The sequence below is a fragment of the Misgurnus anguillicaudatus genome, chromosome 11, assembly GCF_027580225.2.
Source record: "Misgurnus anguillicaudatus chromosome 11, ASM2758022v2, whole genome shotgun sequence".
Taxonomy (NCBI): domain Eukaryota; kingdom Metazoa; phylum Chordata; class Actinopteri; order Cypriniformes; family Cobitidae; genus Misgurnus; species Misgurnus anguillicaudatus.
Window position 1 is genome coordinate 31,824,461 of NC_073347.2, and position 24,410 is coordinate 31,848,870.

The 24,410-nt window shown below is 38.6% G+C and overlaps 2 protein-coding genes across 3 annotated transcripts in view; both read right to left on the reverse strand.

The window, feature by feature from the left end:
• Positions 1–2,865: 2,865 nt before the first annotated feature.
• On the reverse strand, positions 2,866–10,986 carry LOC129416780 (uncharacterized). The gene is made up of 6 exons (XM_055171166.2): positions 10,829–10,986; positions 9,427–10,258; positions 9,223–9,341; positions 5,512–5,609; positions 5,191–5,305; positions 2,866–3,451 (listed from the first exon to the last, which is right to left on the reverse strand). The coding sequence occupies exons 2-6, from the start codon at positions 10,192–10,194 to the stop codon at positions 3,328–3,330; spliced, it is 1,224 nt and encodes a 407-aa protein (XP_055027141.2). The 5' UTR covers positions 10,195–10,258; positions 10,829–10,986; the 3' UTR covers positions 2,866–3,327.
• A 920-nt stretch (positions 10,987–11,906) lies between these two features.
• ldlrap1b (low density lipoprotein receptor adaptor protein 1b) overlaps positions 11,907–24,410 on the reverse strand; it is a 52,999-nt gene continuing 40,495 nt past the window's right edge. The window contains exons 7-10 of one of the 2 annotated variants that reach the window (XM_055170370.2): positions 21,867–21,979; positions 21,731–21,765; positions 16,547–16,578; positions 11,907–13,513 (exon numbers count right to left, since the gene is read on the reverse strand). In XM_055170370.2, the coding sequence (XP_055026345.1) occupies positions 13,467–13,513; positions 16,547–16,578; positions 21,731–21,765; positions 21,867–21,979 (227 nt within the window). In that variant the 3' untranslated portion in view covers positions 11,907–13,466. The remainder of the gene's footprint in view (positions 13,514–16,546; positions 16,579–21,730; positions 21,766–21,866; positions 21,980–24,410) is intronic. The other variant, XM_055170369.2, reaches the window with a different exon arrangement.

A 24,410-nucleotide genomic window follows, 5' to 3' on the forward strand; every position in this document is an offset into this window, starting at 1 on the left:
GAACCTCTAAGTTCCATTGTTTTAGCAGGGCTCAAAGGAAATAATTTTTTATACTGGCCCGGTCGGACTCGGGCCAGTGGTTTAGGTTTTCACTTGCCCTACCAAAAAATGTCTGTTACGTTAACTTAGACAGACCAAATGAGAGTTCACAATATGTGACCGTGTCTGTGAACTCAAGGCTAAAGTTTCATAATCTCAACAACATGAGATTAAAAACATCAGTTTGATTTCAACTTTTACAACAAACGATAATTTATTTAAAACGAACACGCGTCCTCCTCATATTAACGTTATCTGTTTTAAACTGGATTTCTAAACCATTAATACGTTACCTAAATGACGTTTCTAAATTTAAAACAAGCCATGTTTTAAACATATTTAAAACGTTTGATGAAACGAAATATGTAAATCATTTAAAATCAAGCATAAACATAGTTTAGATTTTCTGAGCATTACAGACTAGCCAACGGAAGGTAATAAAACTAGTTTAATAACAATTATGTCATGTGAACTATCATTTTGCATACTTTTGCATTAAGAAATAGTTTAATATATAAAAAACAATGATACAAACCTTGTTCCTTCAAATAAAGGCGGATAAGTCGATGAAAACCCGTTTATGAATCCTGAGGTGATATTAAATTCCCGCGTCAAATGAGACGTAGGAGTTCAGCTGACGCGTAAGTGTGGGGGAGGGGAGGAGTTCTCTGGGGAAGAACAACACTGACATCCGGTGGTTGCGCCTGGAACTTTTGCATTTCACTAAAATTGGCGCTATCTTTACAAATTGACTGCAAATTTGAACATATTTACATTATCGCCTGATTATCGCCTGAACTTATACATAAAATAAATTTTGTGAACCAGAGAAAGTAATATTGAGAAACGGCTATATGTATCGCTCTGCTTCAAAATTACCCAACATTTAACATTTGGTTACACAAAAACTACCTAACAATGATGAAACAACCCAACAAAATAACTCAACTGGCTCAACCCAGCAATTGGGTTGAAAAAACAATATTTGAGTGTAATAGGGGAGAGAGGGGCACAAAGTAACGCTTTTTGACTTAGTCTCTATCATTCAAAAAAAAATTAAGTTAGATTAATCATTTTTACACAATCAACACACACACATCTCTGCTGCAAATGAACACTTAAAGTTTGTTGTGGGATCTAACATCATTATACAATTACACCAAAAGTGACAGGAGTGCCAACGTTACAACTTACCCCATAGGTGGTAAACAGAGGGTTTGTTGTAACACCTGCTAGAAAATTTGGTTTAAACACAAATAATTAAATCAAATTTTGTCTATATATTAAAGGAGGATATTGATTATATATCTGCCTATAACATATAGATATCCACACATTCATCCATCCATGGTCCTTCATCTAATCATCCTTGTGTTATTCATCAATGCATATGAATATAATTTTTTTGAAAGGGCTGCACAATTAAGACAAAAAATATAATTGTGAGTTATTTCCCCTGATATTATATTAACAGTTATCATTTTTATGAATAGTATTTACATTGTTTTCATTTCATTATCATTGTATACCTGAGGCTTCATTGTAACACCGTGTTACAACTAACCCTGCTGTGTAAAAATGTTTTTAATCCCAGCTATCAGTTACGAGTTGCTGACCTGTTTTTAAAATGCTGTTATGTTTTAGGTATACAAGACAGTGATTAAAATAAAAAAAGGTTGGATTTGGTGACTAATCTTTGTTCAATATCTTAACCAAAACACATCAAAACTTTTCACAAATTGCTAATTGCCATGCTAGGGCCAAAGTTGGGCCTTTAATTGGGCCTGTCCTGCCATTAAGATAAGGAAAAACGTCATTTAAGCAGATGTTCATATTTTCACATTTTCTAAAATGTTACTTTTTGTACATTATAAAAATGTAAATTAAAATTAAATGCAAGGAATTAAAGTGAATAATTTTTTATGTACATGCATACTAGAAAGTGTATAGCATGCACCATGAAACTCAACAAACTTGGAGAGGTCGAGGCAGTGGCACACAGGCAAAAGGAAATTTAAAAATGATTGGGAAATTTTATTTTTACAACAGTTACCTTTGAAAATAAAACTGCATTAGTTATGCATAAACAAAGTAATGTTTGCTTATTTATTTTTTTAAATAATAAAAAAAGATAAATTAGGAGAATCAGGGCAACTTTAATTTTAATATAACATAGCAACATTTACTTTCGGCCCATGGCCCTCAGTGAGGTCTAATTTTTTGCCCTTAGTAGTAAAAGTTTGGGCACCCCGGTTTAGGCTTAACTAAACTAAACAACAGAGCTCTCGTGTGGCCAAACCATGTAACTGCAAAAAAATACTTTTTAGAAAAAATAAACCAGACTATACAAAGTAGCTTGCTTTTTTGTGGACTGAATACCATTTGTAATGCTTTTGTAGTATTACTAAAATATTAATTTGCAGTTACTGTTGTAAGATAAGGGTTAATTTTGTGATACTCTGGTTTTGGTTCACATGCCACGATTCCTTTTCATAAAGCTAAGAGAAATCAGAATAAATTTGTCAATTTTTTAAGATATTCTGTTTCTCTGCATTCACAAAGAAAGCTTACACATGTTAAATTTATTCTGATTACTTTTTTTAAAACATAAAAGTTAGGTGATTTCATTCTCTTCGGACTTAACTGATGGGTTTTATCTGAGACCAAGAGTAATAAAAGCCATTTATATTATGTAAATGTCTATATAATATTATGCGCGTGTAATGGTTCATTGCAAAGTTATATTTTATAAAACTATAAACACAAAATCTTTTAGGAAAAAATTTACCTTGTTTTTCATAAATGGAAAACAGACTCAAAAACAGATAAATGTAGCAGAATGTTTAATTTAGCATGCAAATTGCAAGGTTATAAAAACAAGTAACTACTAAGAAATGAGAGCATTAAATTAAACACATCAAATTTTCTTCTTAAGAAGAAAATTTGAAACATTTGGCTAGCTACTAAAACTAAACATGTCGCGTAGCTACAAAGACAAAGGGTGGTGGATTCAATGCTGGTTGTTGGCTGTGGGGTTAGTACAACAAAAGTACAGGCCATTAAAAAAACATCAAATATTTTAAATTCTACAACCACCGATACACCACACAAAGTGAACTCACAAACAAACAAACACACAAAAACACTGCACGCTTTTCAGTGCACAACACTAACCAGCATTATAAATGTAAAATAGACATATATTTTTATCTACAAAATAAAGAGCTGAAATATTTTAGGTAAGACTTTTAAACATATATATATAATAATACTGTGACAATAAAAAAATCAGTGCATCGGACTCCTAATGAAAACATCAGGCACTGCGGCGAAGCGTCGAAAGGTGAGTTGGTTTCTTTTCTGCCATTCACTGAGAGAGAGCAACGGACCTCTGACACGTGATCGATGGTTTCTACAAACATGAGAGGAAAAGAATAAAACAATGGATGAAATAAAGAAAGTTTGTAAAACTAGATTAAAATTGGCCACTTTAGTTTAAAGGAGACATTTCACAAGACTTTTTTAGATGTAAAATAAATCTTTGGTGTCCCCAGAGGCCGTATGTGAAATTTTGGCTCAAAATACCATATAGATCATTATTTATAAGATGTTAAAATTGCCACCTTGTAGGTGCAAGCAAAAATGTGCTGTTTTGGGGTGTGTCCTTTAAAATGCAAATGACCTGATCTCTGCACTAAATGACAGTGCTGTGGTTGGATAGTGCAGATAAAGAGGTGGTATCATCCCCTTCTGACATCACAAGAGGAGCCAAATTTTAATGACCTATTTTTTCACATGCTTGCAGATAATTATTTACCAAAACTTAGTTACTGGGTTGATTTTAATAAATTTTCTAGGTTGATAAAAGCACTGGGGACCCAATATGCTTTATGCCCAGCTGCACTACTTCCTGAACTTCAGCCAGCTCCTTGTTTCCTGTCTGCCATTATTGGACAAACTGATTAATCCAGGTGTGCCTGACCTCAGTAGTCACAACTAGGGCTGAACGATACATCGAATTTTCATCGTCATCGCGATGTGAACTCACGCGATGAACACATCGCAACAGACAGCCTTGACGCGATGAATGAAGGGAACACAGTAAGCGCATGTAATAAACGTTTGACCTATCACGTTTAGTCCTGAAGACATGTTCTGCGTCCGAAATCGCCTACTACCATACTATATAGTATGCAAAAAGCACTACTTTGCCTACTATATAGTATGGAAGTAGGCGGTTTCGGACGCAGCGATGGTTTGCGCGTTCATGATATTAGGCCAATCAGGGGAACCCCCAAGTCAGCTACGCTCAGATTGATATGTGAGGTGTCAGTTGCGACGCTGTGCCTGTTAGCAAAAACGATGGCAGAGGAAGGAGAGAAGAGTGAGGAAAATGTGTTGTGTCAGACGAAGACCTTGTGGTGAAAATGAACAGCACTTCAGCTATATCATGGAATTATTTTGGATTTAGGAGAGATGACGCCGCAAACACAGGTACTGTGGGAGCGGTGATTCTCATATTGCGTCTATTGCGCGCTCAAGTTCATTATTTCAAATGTATGTGTGCTCTGGAAGCACCGTGGTTGCAACACGCTCGTTTTTCCAGGTATTTCAAAAACATTTTAACTTTTCAGAATGACACAAGCGCAGCGTGCAGGTCATGTGACAATAACCTACGTGTCTAGTGTTTTCCACGTGTTTTTATGCACGACATGTGAATGGCCCCAAAAACATGAAAAAAATAACATATTTATCGCAACTCACATCGTCATCGCAACATTAAACAATGTCATCGCACATCGCAACTTTTCCTCACATCGTTCAGCCCTAGTCACAACAACAATAATCAGACACACCTGGATTAATCAGTTTGTCCAATAATGGCAGACAGGAAACAAGGAGCTGGCTGAAGTTCAGGAAGTAGTGCAGCTGGGCATAAAGCCTATTATAGCACCTAAACATGGCCTAAAAATGTCCCCTTTAAAGTGCTTGATGCTTCTGTAGTAGGACTGCCATCCTATTGATATTGTTATTAATACTATGGTCAGTTTTCAGATAACTATTTGAGACACAGAGGTGAAAATCATCCAGGAAACATATTTATGGCACAATTTACATGCATGACTGTAGGGAGAATTGTGGGAATTTTACCTCTTGGTGAGATCTGAAGGATGCTGCCAACAACCTTTGTTACTTCCCATCTGCTGCTGACCGGGATGCTGACCGGCCACAATGTTCATCAGATGATGAAGTTCTGTCATCACATCTGCAAATCAAACAAGACAACGATTCAACCTCCTGCACATCCAGGGCTCTGACTGATGTTTGTTAAATTGTGAATGATCATGGGACGCAAACCTATGTTGGTACCGCAAAACAATAAATTAACGCCCACAATTCCTAGTTACCATCTTGTTAATCACACACAAATGTTGCGTTGGTTTACAAACAGTATTCTGTGTAGTTATGTACCTTTTCCTGCTCCATTAGTCTCCATGTGTCTCTTTACAGACTCCACATACGTTTTCTTCCCTCGCTGCCAGTCTTCTTCAGCACGAAATGTAACAGGCCTAGACCCAACAAACACTGTTTATGTATCAGACAGTTGAGCTAAAACATTTTTAATGGGTACCTCGACTATGCTGCAATATTTTATATTTGCCATCTACAACTAAAATCCATTGATAGAAACGCATTAAATCAGGGGTGTCATTTTTGGTTAAGGGCCGGATGGTAAATAATGTCACCATATGAGGGCCGGATATTTTTTTTTAAACCTAAGTGTGCTGATAAACCAAATTATTTGGCAAGAAAACTAGAAAAACACGGCTGCGAACACTACATTTAATAAAACATTAAAGGTGGGGTGCATGATCTCTGAAAGCCAATGTTGACATTTGAAATCACCCAAAACAAACACACCCCTGCCCCAATAGAATCTGGACCTTCTTTTGATAGACCCGCCCCCACTCATAAGCAAACCAGGCAACAATGTCGGTTAATAGACATGCAACTTACTTCTGATTGGCTATAAGTGTGTTTTGGTAATCGACCCAACTCCCTTTTCCAAAGTTTTTTCAAAAATCATGCACCCCGCCTTCAACTTACTTGTACTGTACAATAAAAAAATATGCACAGATGTATGCTTCCTTACATTTCCTCAACCACTGGATCATCATCACCAGTTTTGGGGTAGGTGCTACTCTTTTTTCTAGACCTCTGTGTGTGAGTCCAGACCAGCTACGACCTTTAATAAAAACCCTTTTTTTTTTAACTATATCTCACTGCTGTTGGTCGCGTGTCGCCATTCCGGCTTGTTAAGGCCGACTTGATTCATGGGCGTTTCATACACGGTAAACAAAACGAGTGGCAGAATCATCGTGCGCCTGACACTTTTAATGGCACCTGCCTCAAAGAGCAATGTCCGCAGGAACGGCAGGATTTTTGGATGCATGAGCATTCCACATGTGAAGCCATCCGTGTTTTGCTGCTCTCCTGTTGAAAATTAACTAGACACTTACGACTGCTGCATCCCATTTGAAAGGGATTTTAAAACATGAATGTAATAATTAAAGGAAAACGACACTGTTTTTCAATATTGTACTATGTTCTTACCTCAAATTAGACTAATTAATACATCCCTATCTTTATTCAATGCGTGCACTTAATCTTTGTACAGCGCGTCGTGAATGTTTTAGCATTTAGCCTAGCCCCATTCATTCCTTAGGATCCAAACAGGGATAAATTTAGAAGCCACCAAACACTTCCATGTTTTCCCCATTTAAAGACTGTTATATGAGTCAGATACTCTCATAATCTCATGCGTAATCAGAGTTCAATGTTAAGGGAGTGTCTTGCGTGTATTTGGTGAACGTGAGCGTCTCTTATATCATAAGCGGTTTTGACGTGTGTGCAGCAGGCACTTATTTTGACAAAACACGTGATGCACACAGGATCTCTCGACACGCAGGACACATATTTTGGAAAAGGGAACCACACACATGACACTCCGTACACTTATTTTGAATTAGCGCCCCTCAGTTGAGAAGTCACGAGCCGCCACTGCTCTTCCGCCATACAATATAGTATTCATTTTATCCGCTTAAAAAATCGCCACGTTTTATTTTGTGTCACCATACTTACTCATGTAACTACTAATGTAACAGTCTTTAAATAGGGAAAACATGGAAGTGTTTGGTGACTTCTAAATTCAATCCTGTTTGGATCCTATGGGATGAATGGGGCTAGGCTTAAAGGAATATTCAATTTTCTTAAAAGAAAAATCCAGATAATTTACTCACCACCATGTCATCCAAAATGTTGATGTCTTTCTTTGTTCAGTCGAGAAGAAATTATGTTTTTTGAAAAAAACATTGCAGGATTTTTCTCATTTTAATGGACTTTAATGGACACCAACACTTAACACTTAACTCAACACGTCAAAGTTTTTTTCAAAGTTTCAAAGGACTATAAACAATCCCAAACGAGGCATAAGGGTCTTATCTAGTGAAACGATTGTCATTTTGACAAGAAAAAGAAAAAATATGCACTTTTAAACCACAACTTTTCTTCTAGGTCCGGTCCAGCGCAACCTAACGTAAATGCGTAGTGACGTAGGGAGGTCAAGTCTTACATATATAAAACGCACATTTGCGGACCATTGTAAACAATAAACTGACACAAAGACATTAATTAGTATCATTCCACATACAACAACGTCGGAACGGTCCTCTTTCAACACACTTGTAAACACTGGGGCGGAGTTTCGCGTTTGTCCTCTGTGACCTCTTGACGTATTGCGTGAGGTCACGCTGACGCTTTCAGGACCGGAGGAATATGAGTTGTAGTTTAAAAGTGCATATGTTTTATTTTTCTTGTCAAAAATGACAATCGTTTCGCTAGATAAGACGCCTCGTTTGGGAGCGTTTGTGGTCCTTTGATACTCCGTTGAAAAAAAACTGTTACGTGTTGAGTTAAGTGTTAAGTGCTGGTGTCCATTAAAATGAGAAAAATCCTGCAATGTTTCCCTCAAAAAACATAACTTCTTCTCGACTGAACAAAGAAAGACATCAACATTTTGGATGACATGGTGGTGAGGAAACCATCTGGATTTTTCTTTTAAGAAAATTGACTATTCCTTTAATGCTAACACATTCATGACGCACTGTGCAAAGATGAAGTGCACGCATTGAAAAAAGATAGGGATGTATTCATTTGTCCAAGTTGAGGTAAGAACATAATAAAATATTGAAAAACGGTGTCGCTTTCCTTTAATAAATTATATAAATCATCATGCGGCCCGGATTGGACACCTTTGTTGGCCATACTGTTTGACACCCCTGCATAAAAGGCGGAGTCCACGATGTTTGAAAGCCAATGTTGATACTTGAAATCACCTAAACAAACACGCCCCTACCCCAATAGAATCTGGATCTTCTGTTGATAGACCTGCCCCACACATACGTAACCCGGCAAGGATGTCGGTTAGTAGACATGCTCCTTACTGCTGATTGGCTACAAGTGTGTTTTGGTAGTCGGCCCGTCTCCTTTTCCAAAGCGTTTTTCAAACATCGTGGACTCCGCCTTTAAAGAGCACCTATTAAATTCAATGTTATTTTGTGTATTTGGTGTAATACAATGTCTTCAAATGGTTTATGGTCCAAAAAACATTATTTTCCACATACCGTACATTATTGTGGCTCCTCTATGCCCTGCCTCCCTGAAACGCATTGATTTGGTACAAAGCTCATCGTTCTGAAAGGCGCAGTGTCCTCCGATTGGTCAGCTAAGCAGTACGCTGTGATTGGCCTGAATACCTCTGACGTAAGTCGGAAATGTGACGCTCCTTACCATGTTTGCCTTATAAATACGAGCCGAATCTGATCCAGAAAATGCAGATGACCAAGCTGATTGATCAACTTTGTATTTTTAATGACATGCAGGTGCCAAGACCACACTGTCGATGTGCATTTATAACTTTCACCTTCTGTTTGACATCATTTTACAATCTACATATTAAAGACTTGTTTGTTTACCTCACCATAGCATTAACAGAACGGGTTTCGATTGCAACCTTTTGACATCATGTATTGCGATGTGAACAAAATGGCGGCCCTTCGAGTGAAAAGATTTGATTAAAACTATGACATTTGTTTTTAATTTTACATTCATACAGATATTTACCTCTGTTCCGGCTTGTGTGTCTCTCTGTTTATCTGAGATTGTGGTTTGGTCACTGACTGAGTATCTGTTGTTTGACAGACAGTCTTTGTGCCCTCTGGAATCACCACTTTCGATTTCACCTGCTCAGTTGTTGACAGTAACACATTCATAAAGAGAATCGTCTTATGTGCAATACAAAAGGAAAATAAACACTAAAGTTCAAACCTGAACCTGGAGAGGCAATGATGTATCAAAGCTCTCTTCGTTCTCCGTGGTCACCTCCAACTTTTCTTCTGCCGGCTGACACACCGACACTTCTTCCTCTTTCGACGTGACAACAGCGGTCTCATTTGTCTCCTCATTCCCCGTCTCTGGGGTCGCGCTATGGGGTTTCGATTCGTGTGCTGGATTATGAACGTGCGAGACCTTCCTCACCTTGCGCTGGCCACTTCCAGCACAGCCAGTCAATGAAACAGTTAAGTTTGATGGTCCATCTCTGTCCCAGTTCAGTACTGGTATGGGGGATGGAAGGCTATCTGGGCTTTGACCCATGCATTGGGGCAAAGTTGTGGACTTGATGGGGGTCGAAGAACAATGAATAATCTTTGACCATGGTGGGGTCACATCCTTCGATATTATTAGTTTCTGTATTGGTGTGGATCTCTGAACTTCACTTAAGGAGTCAAAAGAATCTACAATACAGCCCTCATCTGTGGAGCATGATCTATACAAGCAAGGACTTTTTAGGGGGGTCTCGCACGTCTCATCCAGACACGAATCATCTAGTTTTCGCTTTTGTCCGCTGATTGTTTTATTCGCAATTAGTACTTGAATATCACACAGGGGTTTGCTGGAATTATACTGCTGACAGACCATTCGTGCATATTTAGATAGAGGTGTTAAGTGCTTTAAAGTGGATCTATCGGCCTGTTTCGGTGTGTTATTATCAGTATGGTGAAATGATGCATTGATACAGTCACCCCTGTCTGACATGATTCTCGTTTAAATGTAAAACAGGAATAGGAGAGAAGGAAGAAGTGTCTTTCCTGGATGTTTCCTGGAAAAGAGACAAAGATCTTTGTCTTGGTCAAGGTGCATGAAATGGAGAACAGTGTCATGTTTGTCAATACTTTAAAATACCATATTAATGGCTTGACACGTGGTTATTACTCCATTTAGATTATTACAGTACATGATTTGATACTTGCTATTGCTAGTAATCATTTTAAATTGACAAACAAGTGAACCTCGGAAGTTATCAACATTATTGATCAATCTGTTATGAAATGTAAAATCAATTGTACATGCCAATATCTACCCAAAGAACAAAATGGAGTGTATGGGGTACTGAAACTAAATTTTAACGTTACTTCATTACGACATAACTGTTGCTGCAACACAAACTTGGCGTGCAATTATTTGGCAATCCCAAAATTGACTAATCAAAATGGATGCTTGAGTAAAAAGTTATTGTAGACAATTAATCGTGATTGTAAACATCATAAATGTGGATTCTGAGGTAATGTGCAATGTGCGTGACTTAAAACATGACCTAACCTGTCAATTAGGATCAAGAAATCGTGTGGAGTTGAACAATTAAGTGTGGATGGCATTGTTGGACGATTACCTGGTAAAAAGTGTGATATCTTCTGTGATAAAATGGTGCCGAGGTATTAAAGTATTTAAAGTTGAACTCATCCAATCTCCATTATCGATGCATTAACGCGCGCCCGCGGGTTACACCTCTTATTTATAACCTCTCTGCCACACCTCGCTCTCTGATTGGCTGGAAACAAAAACATGCAATTTATAAAAATAATATTTTTTCTTGTTTAAACTAATAGTAGCTTATAAAATATGCGAATACAATAAACCTTATAGCATACAATTTAAATACAAGTGTTGCTCACCTTGATTTTAAATTATAAATCTTACTTTTGATTGGGTAAACGTAAAATAACGTAAAGTGAGCGTCGGCCAGTACTCTTACCTGATTGGCTGAACGGTAGACGTTGGTGATGAAATACATATGAAATTTAAAATTATTCGATGATTTAAATCTTTTAGTAGTCAGTCTAAAAGTGTAGTATTAATTAGCTGTCCCAATTAATAACTAGAAAAATCAATAAATTAATGGCAGGTCTGGTTGTTATATTCCTATTGTTTTTAAATGGCTTATCTACTTTAGCACGGAGAAAATATTAACAGGTATTTCGTCTTGAATAACTACACAATTGATATTAAAAATTGTTAGAGTTCATATTTTGCCCAGCTTTAAACTTTGTTTTGAAAATATTTTGTTTTTTTCTCTTATATCTCATTACATAAGGAAATTTGATTATTGTTACTTTTGTTGGCAAAATGTAAATATGGTGATTATAAACTATTATTCCGTATTTTTCCATTAGAAGTAAAGCAATACCTAAAATATATTTATAATCTGATAAACAAGAAAGCTGCTAAATGTATTAATGTATGTCAGCATTTCCATTCTTTTATTTAATTATTTTTCTCTTTCATTCCCTGGCTAATGTAAAAAAAAAGTGTTAAATATGTTTGATTCAATAAAAAATGATATTAAAAATACAACTGTGTGGACTCGCGCAATATTGGAAATTGCAAACGCCTTCAAATCATAACTGCACTGCATTAATTTCACCACTAGATGGCGCAATGACGTCATTCATAAGAATAAACACAAATCACAAGTTTTATACTTTTAATAGACCCGTCATGAACATGAAATGACAAATGCAAACGGTGATATGTTGAGAAATGTACCCCAGAGTCCAATAAAGACCCTAAGACAAACTAAATACTTACAGAGAGCAAACAAGCTTTAAACCAGAAAAAACTGACTGCATTACTTTGGCCTATAATTAAATCACATTTAATAGCAAAACCACAGTGTTACATCTTCTATCAGTCAGTTCACTCATTATTATTTTTGTTTTGACATGAGTATTTCAGGTGAGAATAATATAATGTTGTTTTCATTAAGTATTCCAGGTATGATTTGGCTATAGGATAAATGTAAAGTGACAATAAAAGAAATATTTTTGGACAGTGCCATAATGGTAAACGCCACACTGTAAAAAAAAACAATTCAGCATTTTGTCAAATCAACATTTTTTTGTTACTTTACCTTAAAAAATTAAGTTTAACAATTTAAACTTGTTTTATAAGTAATGTCAACTTTTCACAGGTCAGTAGGTTGAATTGACTGGCAAAACAAAGTTGTTTTAACTTCATGCTGCATTATTTTTACAGTGCATCGTTTTTTGAAATACCTCATAGTAAATGGCAATTAAAAATTACCACTGTGTATATATAAAAGTACCGCATTACAATCCGATTCCATTACTGAACCATGGTATTACCACAGTATTTTTGTCCTGGAAGTACAAATGACACACTAAAACATTAACAATAAGCAAACAAGCAGAAAACTGTAACTATCTTGATGACCTCAAAAGACATCATAAGCTGTAAAAAGACAAACAGTGCAAAAATACAGTTTAATAGCAAAAAATAAGATTTTCTCATATAAATACCCTGCTTTTGTCTATGGTGTCATGCTATCATGTTCATGTAACTATTTTTATGAACTCATTAAAAATGTATTTTTATAATTCTGTCTTTTTCACACGTCCAAGAGCAGGCAACTGCAGCATAAAAAAATCCTCACCAATTCAGCTCTTTAAGCGACCACACAAACCTGAAACCACTTGACCAGAGATCAGACAGCGCTGATCTAAACAAACTTTAAACATTGTATCTGACATTTCACTGCATAGAATTGCAAGCCTAGCGCTTAAATCCATTAAAAATAAAAATAATAATTGATTTTATATAATACAGTTATTTTCATATACTGTACATACATACACACTATAAAAACTAAAATACAAGTAATTCATAGCAACGGAAGTAACATAAAACGTAAATGTCAACACAAACGTTATTTAAAAAATACAATGTGTTTATACTGTATTGCTTTGGTCTGTGCTCTTGTTGAAGTCTTGTTGGGTTTAGTAAACCTCATCTTAACAAGCTGGATGCAGTTTTAGCCACTGGATGGCGCTACTTAGGCGACCGGCGAGGTTGATTCCCTTTGTGTAATTTCATCAACTCGTTCCCCTTCGCCCCTCACCCTCAAATTGTCTCTCCGAATCCGAACGTATCCTCGCCGTCGGCAGCCTCGACATCAGCTTTGTCCCAGTTGCTAGGCGACAAGCACTCCTCTGTGTTGTAGTCTTGCGGGTTTACCCCAATGTCCAGCATCTGGGGGTTAGTGCGAGACTGAGCGAGTCTTGGGAAAAACACACACATACAGAAATATAAGAGACTGCATTTACAAAACACCAGAAACAACATATTAAATAATTTACTCTGATGTATACATGTATACTTTCTTCAGTTTTAGAGACTAGAAAACCCATTTTGGAAAACACATGCTTAACAGAAGGTTATTCCTCTTATTTATACATATGATCGTTGTGTTGAAATGCTTCATGTGAAATGATGATACAAACAATGGTCAATTAATTTCCCTACAGAAAAGACAAGCTAAAACCAGCCTAAGATGGGTTTGGACACTTTTAGCTGGTTAGGCTGGAAAAATACAGCCGACACACCAGCCAAACAAGGCTGGAAGCTAGGCTAAACTTGTTGGCTGGTCTTAGCTGGTTTAAGATGGTCCTCCAAGCCTGGCAAAGCTGGTCTTCCAGCCTGGTCAAGCTGATGGGTCAGCTGGTCTCCCAGCCCGACAAGCCAAAAAGTGTCCAAAACCCCTCCAAAACCAGCCTGCTAAACCATCTTAACAAGCTAAAACCAGACTGGGAGACCAGCTAAAACCAGCCTAAGATGGTATAGCAGGCTGGTTTTGGAGGGGTTTGGACACTCTTAGCTGACACACCAGCTTAACAAGGCTGGATGCTTGGCTAAACTGGTTGGCTGGTCTTAGCTGGTTGAAGATGGTCCTCCCAGCCTGGCAAAGCTGGTCTTCCAGCCTGGTCAAGCTTAACCAGCTAAGATCAGCCTGACCAGCCAAAAAGTGTCCAAAACCCTTCTAAAACCAGCCTGCTACACCATATTAACAAGGTTAAACCAGACTGGGAGACCAGCTAAAACCAGCCTGAGCTGGTATTGCAGGCTGGTTTTAGAGGGGTTTGGACACTTTTAGCATGTTAGGCTGATGGGTCAGCTGGTCTCCCAGCCTAACCAGCTAGGATCAGCCCAACCAGCCAAAAAGTGTCCAAAACTCTTGTAAAAAGCTGGGAGACCAGCTAAAACCAGCCTGAGCTGGTATTGCAGGCCGGCTCCCGAGGGGCCCGGACACTTCCAGCAGGTCAGGCTGATGGGTCAGCTGGTCTCCCAGCCTAACCAGCAAAGATGAGCCTTACCAGCTAAAAGCGCCCAAACCCCCCCAAAACCAGCCCGCTACACAATCTTAACAAGCTAAAACCAGATTGGGAGACCAACTAAAAACCAGCCTAAGATGGTATAGCAGGCTGGTTTTAGAGGGGTTTGGACACTTTTAGCTGGTTAGGCTGGAAGACAAGCCGACACACCAGCCCAACAAGGCTGGATGCTTGGCTAAACTGGTTGGCTGGTCTTAGCTGGTTTAAGATGGTCCTCCCAGCCCGGCAAAGCTGGTCTTCCAGCCTGGTCAAGCTTAACCAGCCAAGATCAGCCAAAAAGTGTCCAAAACCCCTCCAAAACCAGCCTGCTACACCATATTAACAAGCTTAAACCAGACTGGGAGACCAGCTAAAACCAGCCTGAGCTGGTATTGCAGGCTGGTCTTAGAGGGGCCCGGACACTTTTAGCATGTTAGGCTAATGGGTCAGCTGGTCTCCCAGCCTAACCAGCTAGGATCAGCCTAACCAGCCAAAAAGTGTCCAAAACTCTTGTAAAAAGCTGGGAGACCAGCTAAAACCAGCCTGAGCTGGTATTGCAGGCTGGTTTTAGAGGGGTTTGGACACTTTTAGCAGGTTAGGCTGATGGGTCAGCTGGTCTCCCAGCCTAACCAGCAAAGATGAGCCCTACCAGCCAAAAGTGTCCAAACCCCCCCAAAACCAGCCCGCTACACAATCTTAACAAGCTAAAACCAGATTGGGAGACCAACCAAAAACCAGCCTAAGATGGTATAGCAGGCTGGTTTCAGATGGGTTTGGACACCTTTAGCTGGTTAGGCTGAAAGACCAGCTGACACACCAGCTTAACAAGGCTGGAAGCTTGGCTAAACTGGTGGGCTGGTCTAAGCTGGTAGAAGATGGTCCCCCCAGCCTGGCAAAGCTGTTCTTCTAGCCTGGTCAAACTGATGGGTCAGCTGGTCTCCCAGCCTAACCAGCTAAGATCAGCCTGTTCAGCTAAAAAGTGTCCAAAACCCTTCTAAACCAGCCTGTTAGACCAGCTTAGCAAGCTAAAACCAGACTGAGAGACTAGCTAAAACCAGCTTAAGCTGGTGTAGCAGGCTGGTTTTAGAGGGGTTTGGACGGTTTTAGCTGGTAAGGCTGGAAGACCAGCCTGGTCAAGCTGATGGGTCAGCTGGTCTCCCAGCCTAACAAGCCAAAAAGTGTCCAAAACACAATCTTAACAAGCTAAAACCAGACTGGGAGACCAGTTAAACCAGCCAACCAGCTTACTGTAGGCTGGTTTTAGCTGGTCTTTTCAGTAGGGTAGCGTGCACCAAAATACAGAGACTTCTGTCTGGGTAAATGCCATATTGCAAGGTTTCCAAACTAGGGTCTGCAAACCCCTGGTGGTTTACGAGAGAATTGCATGCTGGGGTTTGCATGTTGATGAAAAGCAATAATTACAATTAACCATAAAATGTGAATAAATAATTTTTAAATTAAAATCTAAATAAAACCCCTACTTACCAACAATATATATGTTATTGGTTTAATCTGAATGTCATGTGACCGCTACACAACACTACAATATATCAAAAAACTGAGAACTCATGCAAAATAGTTTCATTTGCATTTATTTCAATTTGCATTCATGGCATCTACCCTTCTAAACATCTATAATAAAACACCTTTTGACACTGGCAGGTAACAGACAGCTAAAATAAGATGAAGATAGGCTACATGTGAAGATGAAAACCATGAGAAGTTTCCCACGGCAAACAACCCTGTCATGAACATCACAACTGCTGCTCTACCCGAAAAGATTCAAGACAGGGTTCTGAGCCACGATGAGGACAAACACACTACACATGGAGAAACCGAACTATATGTTCTGATGTGGATGATCTGAAATAGTGGATTATGGCTGATGAAGACTATAAAGGATAGTCAGACATCACTACAGCTCAGGTGAGCGACATCTTTACCTGTGTTGGACTCAAAACTATCCAGACTGCGGCTGAGGGAGGGTAAACATGAGAAAACAGCTGAGAAAACAGCTTAAACTGAAGAAGCAAACAGGAACAGTGTTGACAAGAACGGCATCATGTGAACTGTGGTGATTATGAGCTCATTGTTTTACAGAAGCACAACTCATGCTTAGTCTGCAAGCACCACATTAGCACTTCCACATTCTATCTCATGTGTTCTATGATTCTTAAAGGAGAACATTGAGCAAGCAACAAAGTCAAAGGTTAATGCTATGTAATGTTAAAGTTATCGAGTCAGGACCCGTGAGAATTGATGCCAAGACCTGACCCTATTGAATCTGACCTTATGAACTGAAACAGCACAGCCTGTAAAGTCTCTTCCCGGAACCAGAAGCCAATCAATTAATAACTTTTTGCACAATAAATAAACATGAATTATCCTAATCATTTGTTTAATAAATCCAAATAATTTTTTAAAGAATCGCAAATGGTACACCTTTTTTAAAATAAAGGTGCTCAAACGGTTCATCACTGTGATGGCACATTTTGATATTATAAAGGCAGCAAATTGTTTACAAAATGAACCCCTTAACTTGCACTGTCCCGTAAGTTTACTTTAGTATTTTGCAATCAATCACGACAAATTATATATCGTTGCGAAAGTATTTTCATATTTCATTTTAGTAGTAATAATAATGCAGTGACAGTAATTTATTAATTTGTGTCAAGAGTATGCAGAAAACTGCTGACACCTACTGGCCGTTGTTGGTAAAACAATCAAAAGTGTAATGCTGCATTCACACCAAATGCAAATAGAGCGCCTGGCGTAAATGATTTTAATGTTACGTCAATTTAAAGACACGTTTATGCGTGTCTGGAAGTCTCGCGGCGCAAATGATGCGTTTAGTGCGGTAGACGCAAATCCGCGGATTGAGCGTTTTCAGAGTTGAAAAATTTGAACTTTGGCAGAAAATCCCACCACGTTAACCAATAGGGCTGTGCAAAAATATCGATACAGCTAACTATCGTGATAATTTTTCCCACAATAGTGTTTTGATATTTCAATCTCTACTATCGGGATTTTAAAAACATCTGTCCAGTTGTCTGTCATATACGGCCATTCGGCCAATGTCTCAAAAGTTAGCGGGAGTGAAAAAATGGCAGAAAATTTAAAAACGCCTTCAGCTTTCAAAGCCGACGTGTAGAAGCAAAAGTCAGCTCTATTTTTTAAAACTTTTTTGCAATGTATCGCAACATGCAGAATATTGTATCGTATCGCGACACATTGTATCATGGTCCAAGTATCGTGATATGTATTGCATCGTGAGGCCCTTGCCAATACCCAGCCCTATTAAGCAATCAGGAGCTTGCTCTAGTAGTGACGTGATTACAGGAAAAGTGAGTACAGGAAGTGAGCGGAGTTGCCCCTCCCTCCATGATGCAAATTTCCACATGAATGTCTCGAATGGCTAGAATTTCATGCGCGAATTAAGCGAGTAAACTCAAAATGTTCAAGTGTTACGCGCGAATAACGCGTTTTGTCGCCTCTACTGTCTGGTGTAAACGCACAGTAACACAAACCTCAGTTTTTGTGATCATTTTATATATAAAATATATACATTTATTACAATAAATGTAAACTGCTATAACAATATTTTATTTAATATTTTCACCTCCAGACACTTCTGTGAAAAACTTTAAAGTGTCTTTTTTTAAGCCCGGAATAAACTGCAGGATTTTTGCACTCCTATAAGATCATTACCTTATAACACTGCGCGACATGGATTGTTTAAACTAGTAGGTAGATTGTACGATGATGACACGGAGGCTTTGACGGCTGCGTCACATGTTAGCGCAACGTCACCGGTATGCGCTAGTGTTAAACAAATACCGGTACGCGGGTCGTAGAAGCAAACACACTGTGCGGTGATCATCCTGAATTTCTGACACTGTCAGAAAACTATCGTGGGCTGTCTTAAAACGTCCGTCTTTGAACCTCTCTCACTGTACGACATAGGACCACAGATGAAGAGCCACAATCACAGAAATTGCGACGATTGTTTCACGATGGCAATATTTCGTCTGGGACAGCCAAAAATCATGCAGTGTATGCCGGGATTAAAACAAGACCGAGATTAGGCTTCTCGACAAAAAAATTAGGACAGATTTATCCCAGAACTATCCCAAGACAAGTTATAACCACAAACTTCAGACTCCAAGATACAATCAAAGTCCTTGGCTTTAGGGAAACACAGATTTATTTTATCCCAAATCACTCTTGATTAGAAATATTGCCACTTGCCAGAAGTCTGCTGTCTCTCCTCACACTTATAGGCTTGTGAATGGAGATTAATGAAGTACTGAGTTTGATTAAAAGCCAGCGTGTTTAATTATTGCAGGAGGAAAATAATCAGCACTAAGCAGAGACTTAGTAAACCTACCCGCTACTGGTAAACACAATCATTTCGTGCCTGATAATCTCAAGAGGAACTAGACTTACTGTGTGTCTGTATGAATGATGACCATCATTACAAATCATTAAACAACTCGGGTTTGGATAGCAATTAAAAAGCAAATGCTTTTTGCATGGTACTGCATGCTAATGACAGGACTTTCTTATGTTATTGATTTTCTTTGACAAATCGCTTTGCTGTTTTTCCTCGCCTTAGTAAGTCGCTTTGGACACTTTAAACCTAAAAAATTATTTCAGCATTTAGTATAACAAATGTATTATGTGTGTGTTATAATTAAGAGAGAGATAGCAGAGTTTTTGTAAGAGACTCGGTCATGAGAAATCTTTTCATAGTTCACCCAAAAATGAAAATTCTGTCATCATTTACTCACCCCCATGTTGTCACAAACCCGCAATAATTTCCGTGTTCTGCTGAACACAAAGCAAGATACTTTGAGCAATGTTTTTGAGCACCATTGACTTCCACAGTAGTATTTTTTTCCTACTATGCAAGTTTATGGTGCTTCTGTTTCCTGCTTCATTACAAATGTGACCCTGGACCACAAACCCAGTCGTTTTCCTATCGTAAATATATCAAAATTTTATTTTGTAAGTGGATGCAGCAAAATCTCTATCAAAATCGGCCAGAAACTCGCCTACAAACTTGCTCTAGTTGCTACCTGCTCCTAAACGCACTTTGGGGATTTCCCATTTAAGTTTGGGTTTTATGTATCCCCATTCAGTCAACAAGGTCATTACAGCCGTGAGCCAGTTGAGAGTGTTAAAACAAACCTTTTCATTAGTAATATGTGTTGCTAATGCAGGGTTCACACCAGACGTGGTAAAAGAGGCAAGCGGGAGTGATTTACATGTTAGGTCAATGCAAAGACAAAATTAGGCACCCTGTGGCGCGGTGTGAATGGGCGGATAGCGCGGATGGCACGTTCCGCGTGAATTAAGCGTTGCCGCGGGAAACGTGCGAGTTGAAAAAAAAGCAGGACCTTGCTGTAGTAGTGACGTGATTACAGGAAGCAAGCGGAGTCTCAGCGGAGTCGCAGAAGCCGCTTCCATGACGCAAATTTCCACGTGAATGTCTCGAATGACTAGATTTTCACACGCGGCTTTCACGTGCGAATGCATTCTGGTTTGAATGCACCATAAGGACTTCATTCGGACTTAGAACTTTAAATGTGATTTTCTCAATATTTAAGGGCTCGTTATAGTCGTGCGTAGGTCCTACGGCGTAGCAGCGACGGCGTAGGTGCCGCGTCGGTTTTCATTTATACTTTTGCGTCGTCGTCCGCGTCGACGTGCAAACACACGCGCGACCGCTGGTAGGCAGTATTCACGCGTGTAACCACAGTAGCAGCACAAACGTGAAAGAAGAAGAAGCGTAGCAAGTTAACCAACAAACGAAGAAGAAACAGCAACTTGTGTATAATTTGAGAAGACCAGCAATGATGGTCTTGAAGTAAATAAACAGTGACTTTTGATGCAGTTTGAGTTAAATCACTCCTCAACTTGGCTCATGTTTGTTTTCACCGTCACAAACGGACGCAGTTTTTTTACCTGACGGGAGGGGTTCTGGTGGACCAATCACAGCGCTTGCGGTCCGCGTAGATCTGACGCAGAGCGTAGCTACGGCGTAGAACCTACGCACGACTATAAATCGCCCTTAAGATAACTTTGTATCTCCAAATATTGGCCCATACCAAACCATACATCATTGAAAAGCTTTTTTATTTAGCTTTCAGATGAAGTATAAATCACATTAACCCTTACGATTAGTTTTGTGGTACAAATATCTTCCTTTGTACAGCAGAACAAAGACGTTTATACAGGTCCGTAACAACATATGGGTGAGCAAATGATGACAGAATATAAATTTTGGGGAGAACTATCCCTTTAAAGATGTAGTTTTTATGATGATGTCATGTACTTTTAAAGCAATTTTTGACAATAATCTATGAGCTCATTGTACAATGAAAATATATTGTTGCTTTTAAACGTTAAAGTAATCCACTGAAATAAAGCTAGGAAAAAGCCCACTAAAGAGAAGATTCACATAAATATTTTAAACACCAGAAGAAATGCTGCATAGCTATTGACTTTTTAAATCCCCTGAACATCTTACAAAAGCATCCCAGCAATAGAAACTGATATGCGGCTGAAAGTTCTTTATTTCAATCATCCTGAACAAATCACGATGATGTTAGGGATTTCGGCAGCACATTGTTTTTGTGAATTTGTAATGCAGCATTACAAGGAGGCTGAATGTTTCTGTCGGAAGTGACAAAGCAAATATAGGTGTCGTGTCTCTATTGTCTTCTTAAAAGCCTAATTGCATTTTAGTCGAAAAGACACATATAAATCTGAAAGTCAACAAATGTCAACAGCTCAAATCTTTTGAGAAGCAGAGTTTGACGAATTGCGTCCTTGTCAATGTGTCTTTCTTAAAACACATGAACTGTGAGCAGAGCATAAAAATAGTTTGGGTTACATAAGACCAAGCAAAGACTTTCAAGAGTTCAAAGAGTTTATTCTCAGAGCTGAATGTGCCTGTCACAAATATCACGGCGGTACAGCTCCCCATACAGTTGTACACTACACCCTACACTGTTAGTATGTTTAATGTGCAGTAAAGTTCATTATACAGGCTTATGCAGTCTGATAAAAAATTATAAATACAAAATATATTAAACATAATATTCAAGAAATCATTAACTAACCTTGAGAAGGCTTCATCTAAACCATCATCCAGCTCCTGCAAAGACACATTACAGTAGTCAGGTTAAAACAAAACATTTTCATGTTACTACGCAACACTGTGTGCATGCGTGCGTGTGTGCGCGTGTGTTTTCTTACCCATACAGTGTTGTTGTTTTCTGTGCTGAGGTTTTGTGCAGGGTGCGTGTGGTTCTGTCCTGAGTGAATTTTTCCTCCAGCCTCAAGGTCCAGGAGATTCCCAATTGCCACCTCTATACACCATACACACACAAACACACACAAAGATAAATCCATCTAAATTTCACTTCACACAGATTTATTTTATTAACACATTTCACCCGGCACAGAAATAAACAGTAAGTACGGCTATATAAAACAATGGAATGAACTCCTCACCACACCTTTGAAAAAAGAAAATGTCTGTCAGGTTTGAAGTTGGTTACATGCTGTAACATGCAGGCACATAAACAACTCATTATGTGAGTTGGCACAAATCACTGGCCAGCATTCATCTCAAACTATAGTTTACAAGATACTGTCAGTACCTAAAACCTTTTATTTCCAAGCCCCGATATTTAACCATCAAGTCACAGTAACCTTATCATCTATTCTGAAATTCATCATACAGCAGCCGCTCACAGGGCAAATCATTTCTTTTCAACATCACACGCCTCACCGAGTCACACAAAAACACCATCAAATCTCTCCAAACCATCATGCGTGCTTTCTACTCATTCACTAATCGAATCCATCTCTGCCCTTATGTCATTTTTCACAAGAGGACATCAGTCACAGAGAGTATACGCATACCTGACATCTATTTATGTGACATGTATTACCTAACATCTAATTCTGATATCTGATGGGCATTTACTGACACACAGCCCTTTATTCGTGCATGCATGCACACACAAACTTCCTTCTCATATGACACACAGTAAACTGGCCTATAAGGCTTCATTCATTCAATGAATCTTCTTTCCAAGATCAGATTCTGTAACCTGGCAACCCGAGCATTTCAAAAGCCAGTCAGGGTCGCTTGGCACACCTCATAAAAAAGTTAATATGTCGGTACTGTGGTTCAGTGATGGTTTTAAATGATACTCTAATATATACCAAAGTATTTAAATAGTACTAAAAAATGCCATGAATTAGATTTGTATTTGAAAAGCACCGTCTGGTTTTATTTCAGTTCTTCTATGTAACATTATTTAAAGGCATACTTAGGCCAAATATCAAAATTACCCTATGATTTACTCACCCTCAAGCAATCCAAGACACATACGTCCAACATCTTTCAGACAAACACATTTGAAGTTATTTTAGTACTTTGCTTTTACCCATCATGAAGTCTTTCCTGTGTGCCTCCTGGGTAATGAAAAGCCTTTACAGGCCAACAATTAGGACAAAAACACTGATATCAATATGTACTGATAGGGGGCAGGGTTTCTCTCTCAATACTGACAGATTTCAGGTGATCTCCTGGCTTTCTATGCCATTTTGCACCTTGTTCTCTTCATGTGTTCATTACTTATTCCCGGTGTCATTTTACTTTATTTATTATGACTCAACTTGTATACTTAAATGCAGTTGCGCAGTGACTCTCGTGAATCGCTAGTTATTATAGTTTATAAAGTTTCAAATATGGATATTTTTCTTTAATTTGCATCAATTACCCACAGAAGATCTTTATTAACCTCTTGGAGCCGTGTGGATTACTTTTATGAAGGATAAATGCACTTTTTGGGGGGTTTAAAGCAAGGGGCAACCTTCTGATCTCTCTTAATATATATATTATATATGTATAGTTAGTTTTGCCCTTCATGACAACTGTGAGGGGGTGAATTTTTTTGTAACTCATCCGTTTAAATTATATTAAGCCTTAAAGATTTTGCATAATTAGGGGCGTGGCCACTTGAGTGACGGTTAAACAGCCACAGCTGTCACTAAAGTCAAGCTGGGTGGCCGCCTCTTCATCCATTTTCGGATATCTGCAAGCAATGCGCAGTGACGCGTGGCCAAGATGGCGACAACAGGCACTGCCTACTATTGTCTTCAAAAACGATATTTAGTAACCTATGGGTGACATCACAGACACTACTTCCATATTTTTTACAGTCTATGGTTTAAAGTAGAGCCCGACCGATAAAGGATTTTAAAGGCCGATACCGATACAAATGTTTGTTGGTTTTAAAATCCGATATTCCGGATTTTGCATAATTAAGGGCGTGGCCACTTGAGTGACGGTTAAACAGCCACAGCTGTCACTAAAGTCAAGCTGGGTGGCCGCCTCTTTACCCATTTTCGGATATCTGCAAGCAATGCGCAGTGACGCGTGGCCAAGATGGCGACAACAGGCACCGCCTACAATTGTCTTCAAAAACGATATTCTGTAACCTATGGGTGACGTCACAGACACTACGTCCATATTTTTTACAGTCTATGGTTTAAAGTAGAGCCCGACCGATAAAGGATTTTGAAGGCTGATACCGATACAAATGTTTGTTGGTTTTAAAATCCGATATTCCGATATATCGGCCGATTTTTTTCCACAGAAACGTGCAACAAAACAGATTTCCCTAACATTAGTTATTTGTAGTTATTTATGTGTTTTAACTAAAATAATATGATAATGCATTTTATAGTTCTGATAAATAAAATGTATAAAAATACAAACTTAAG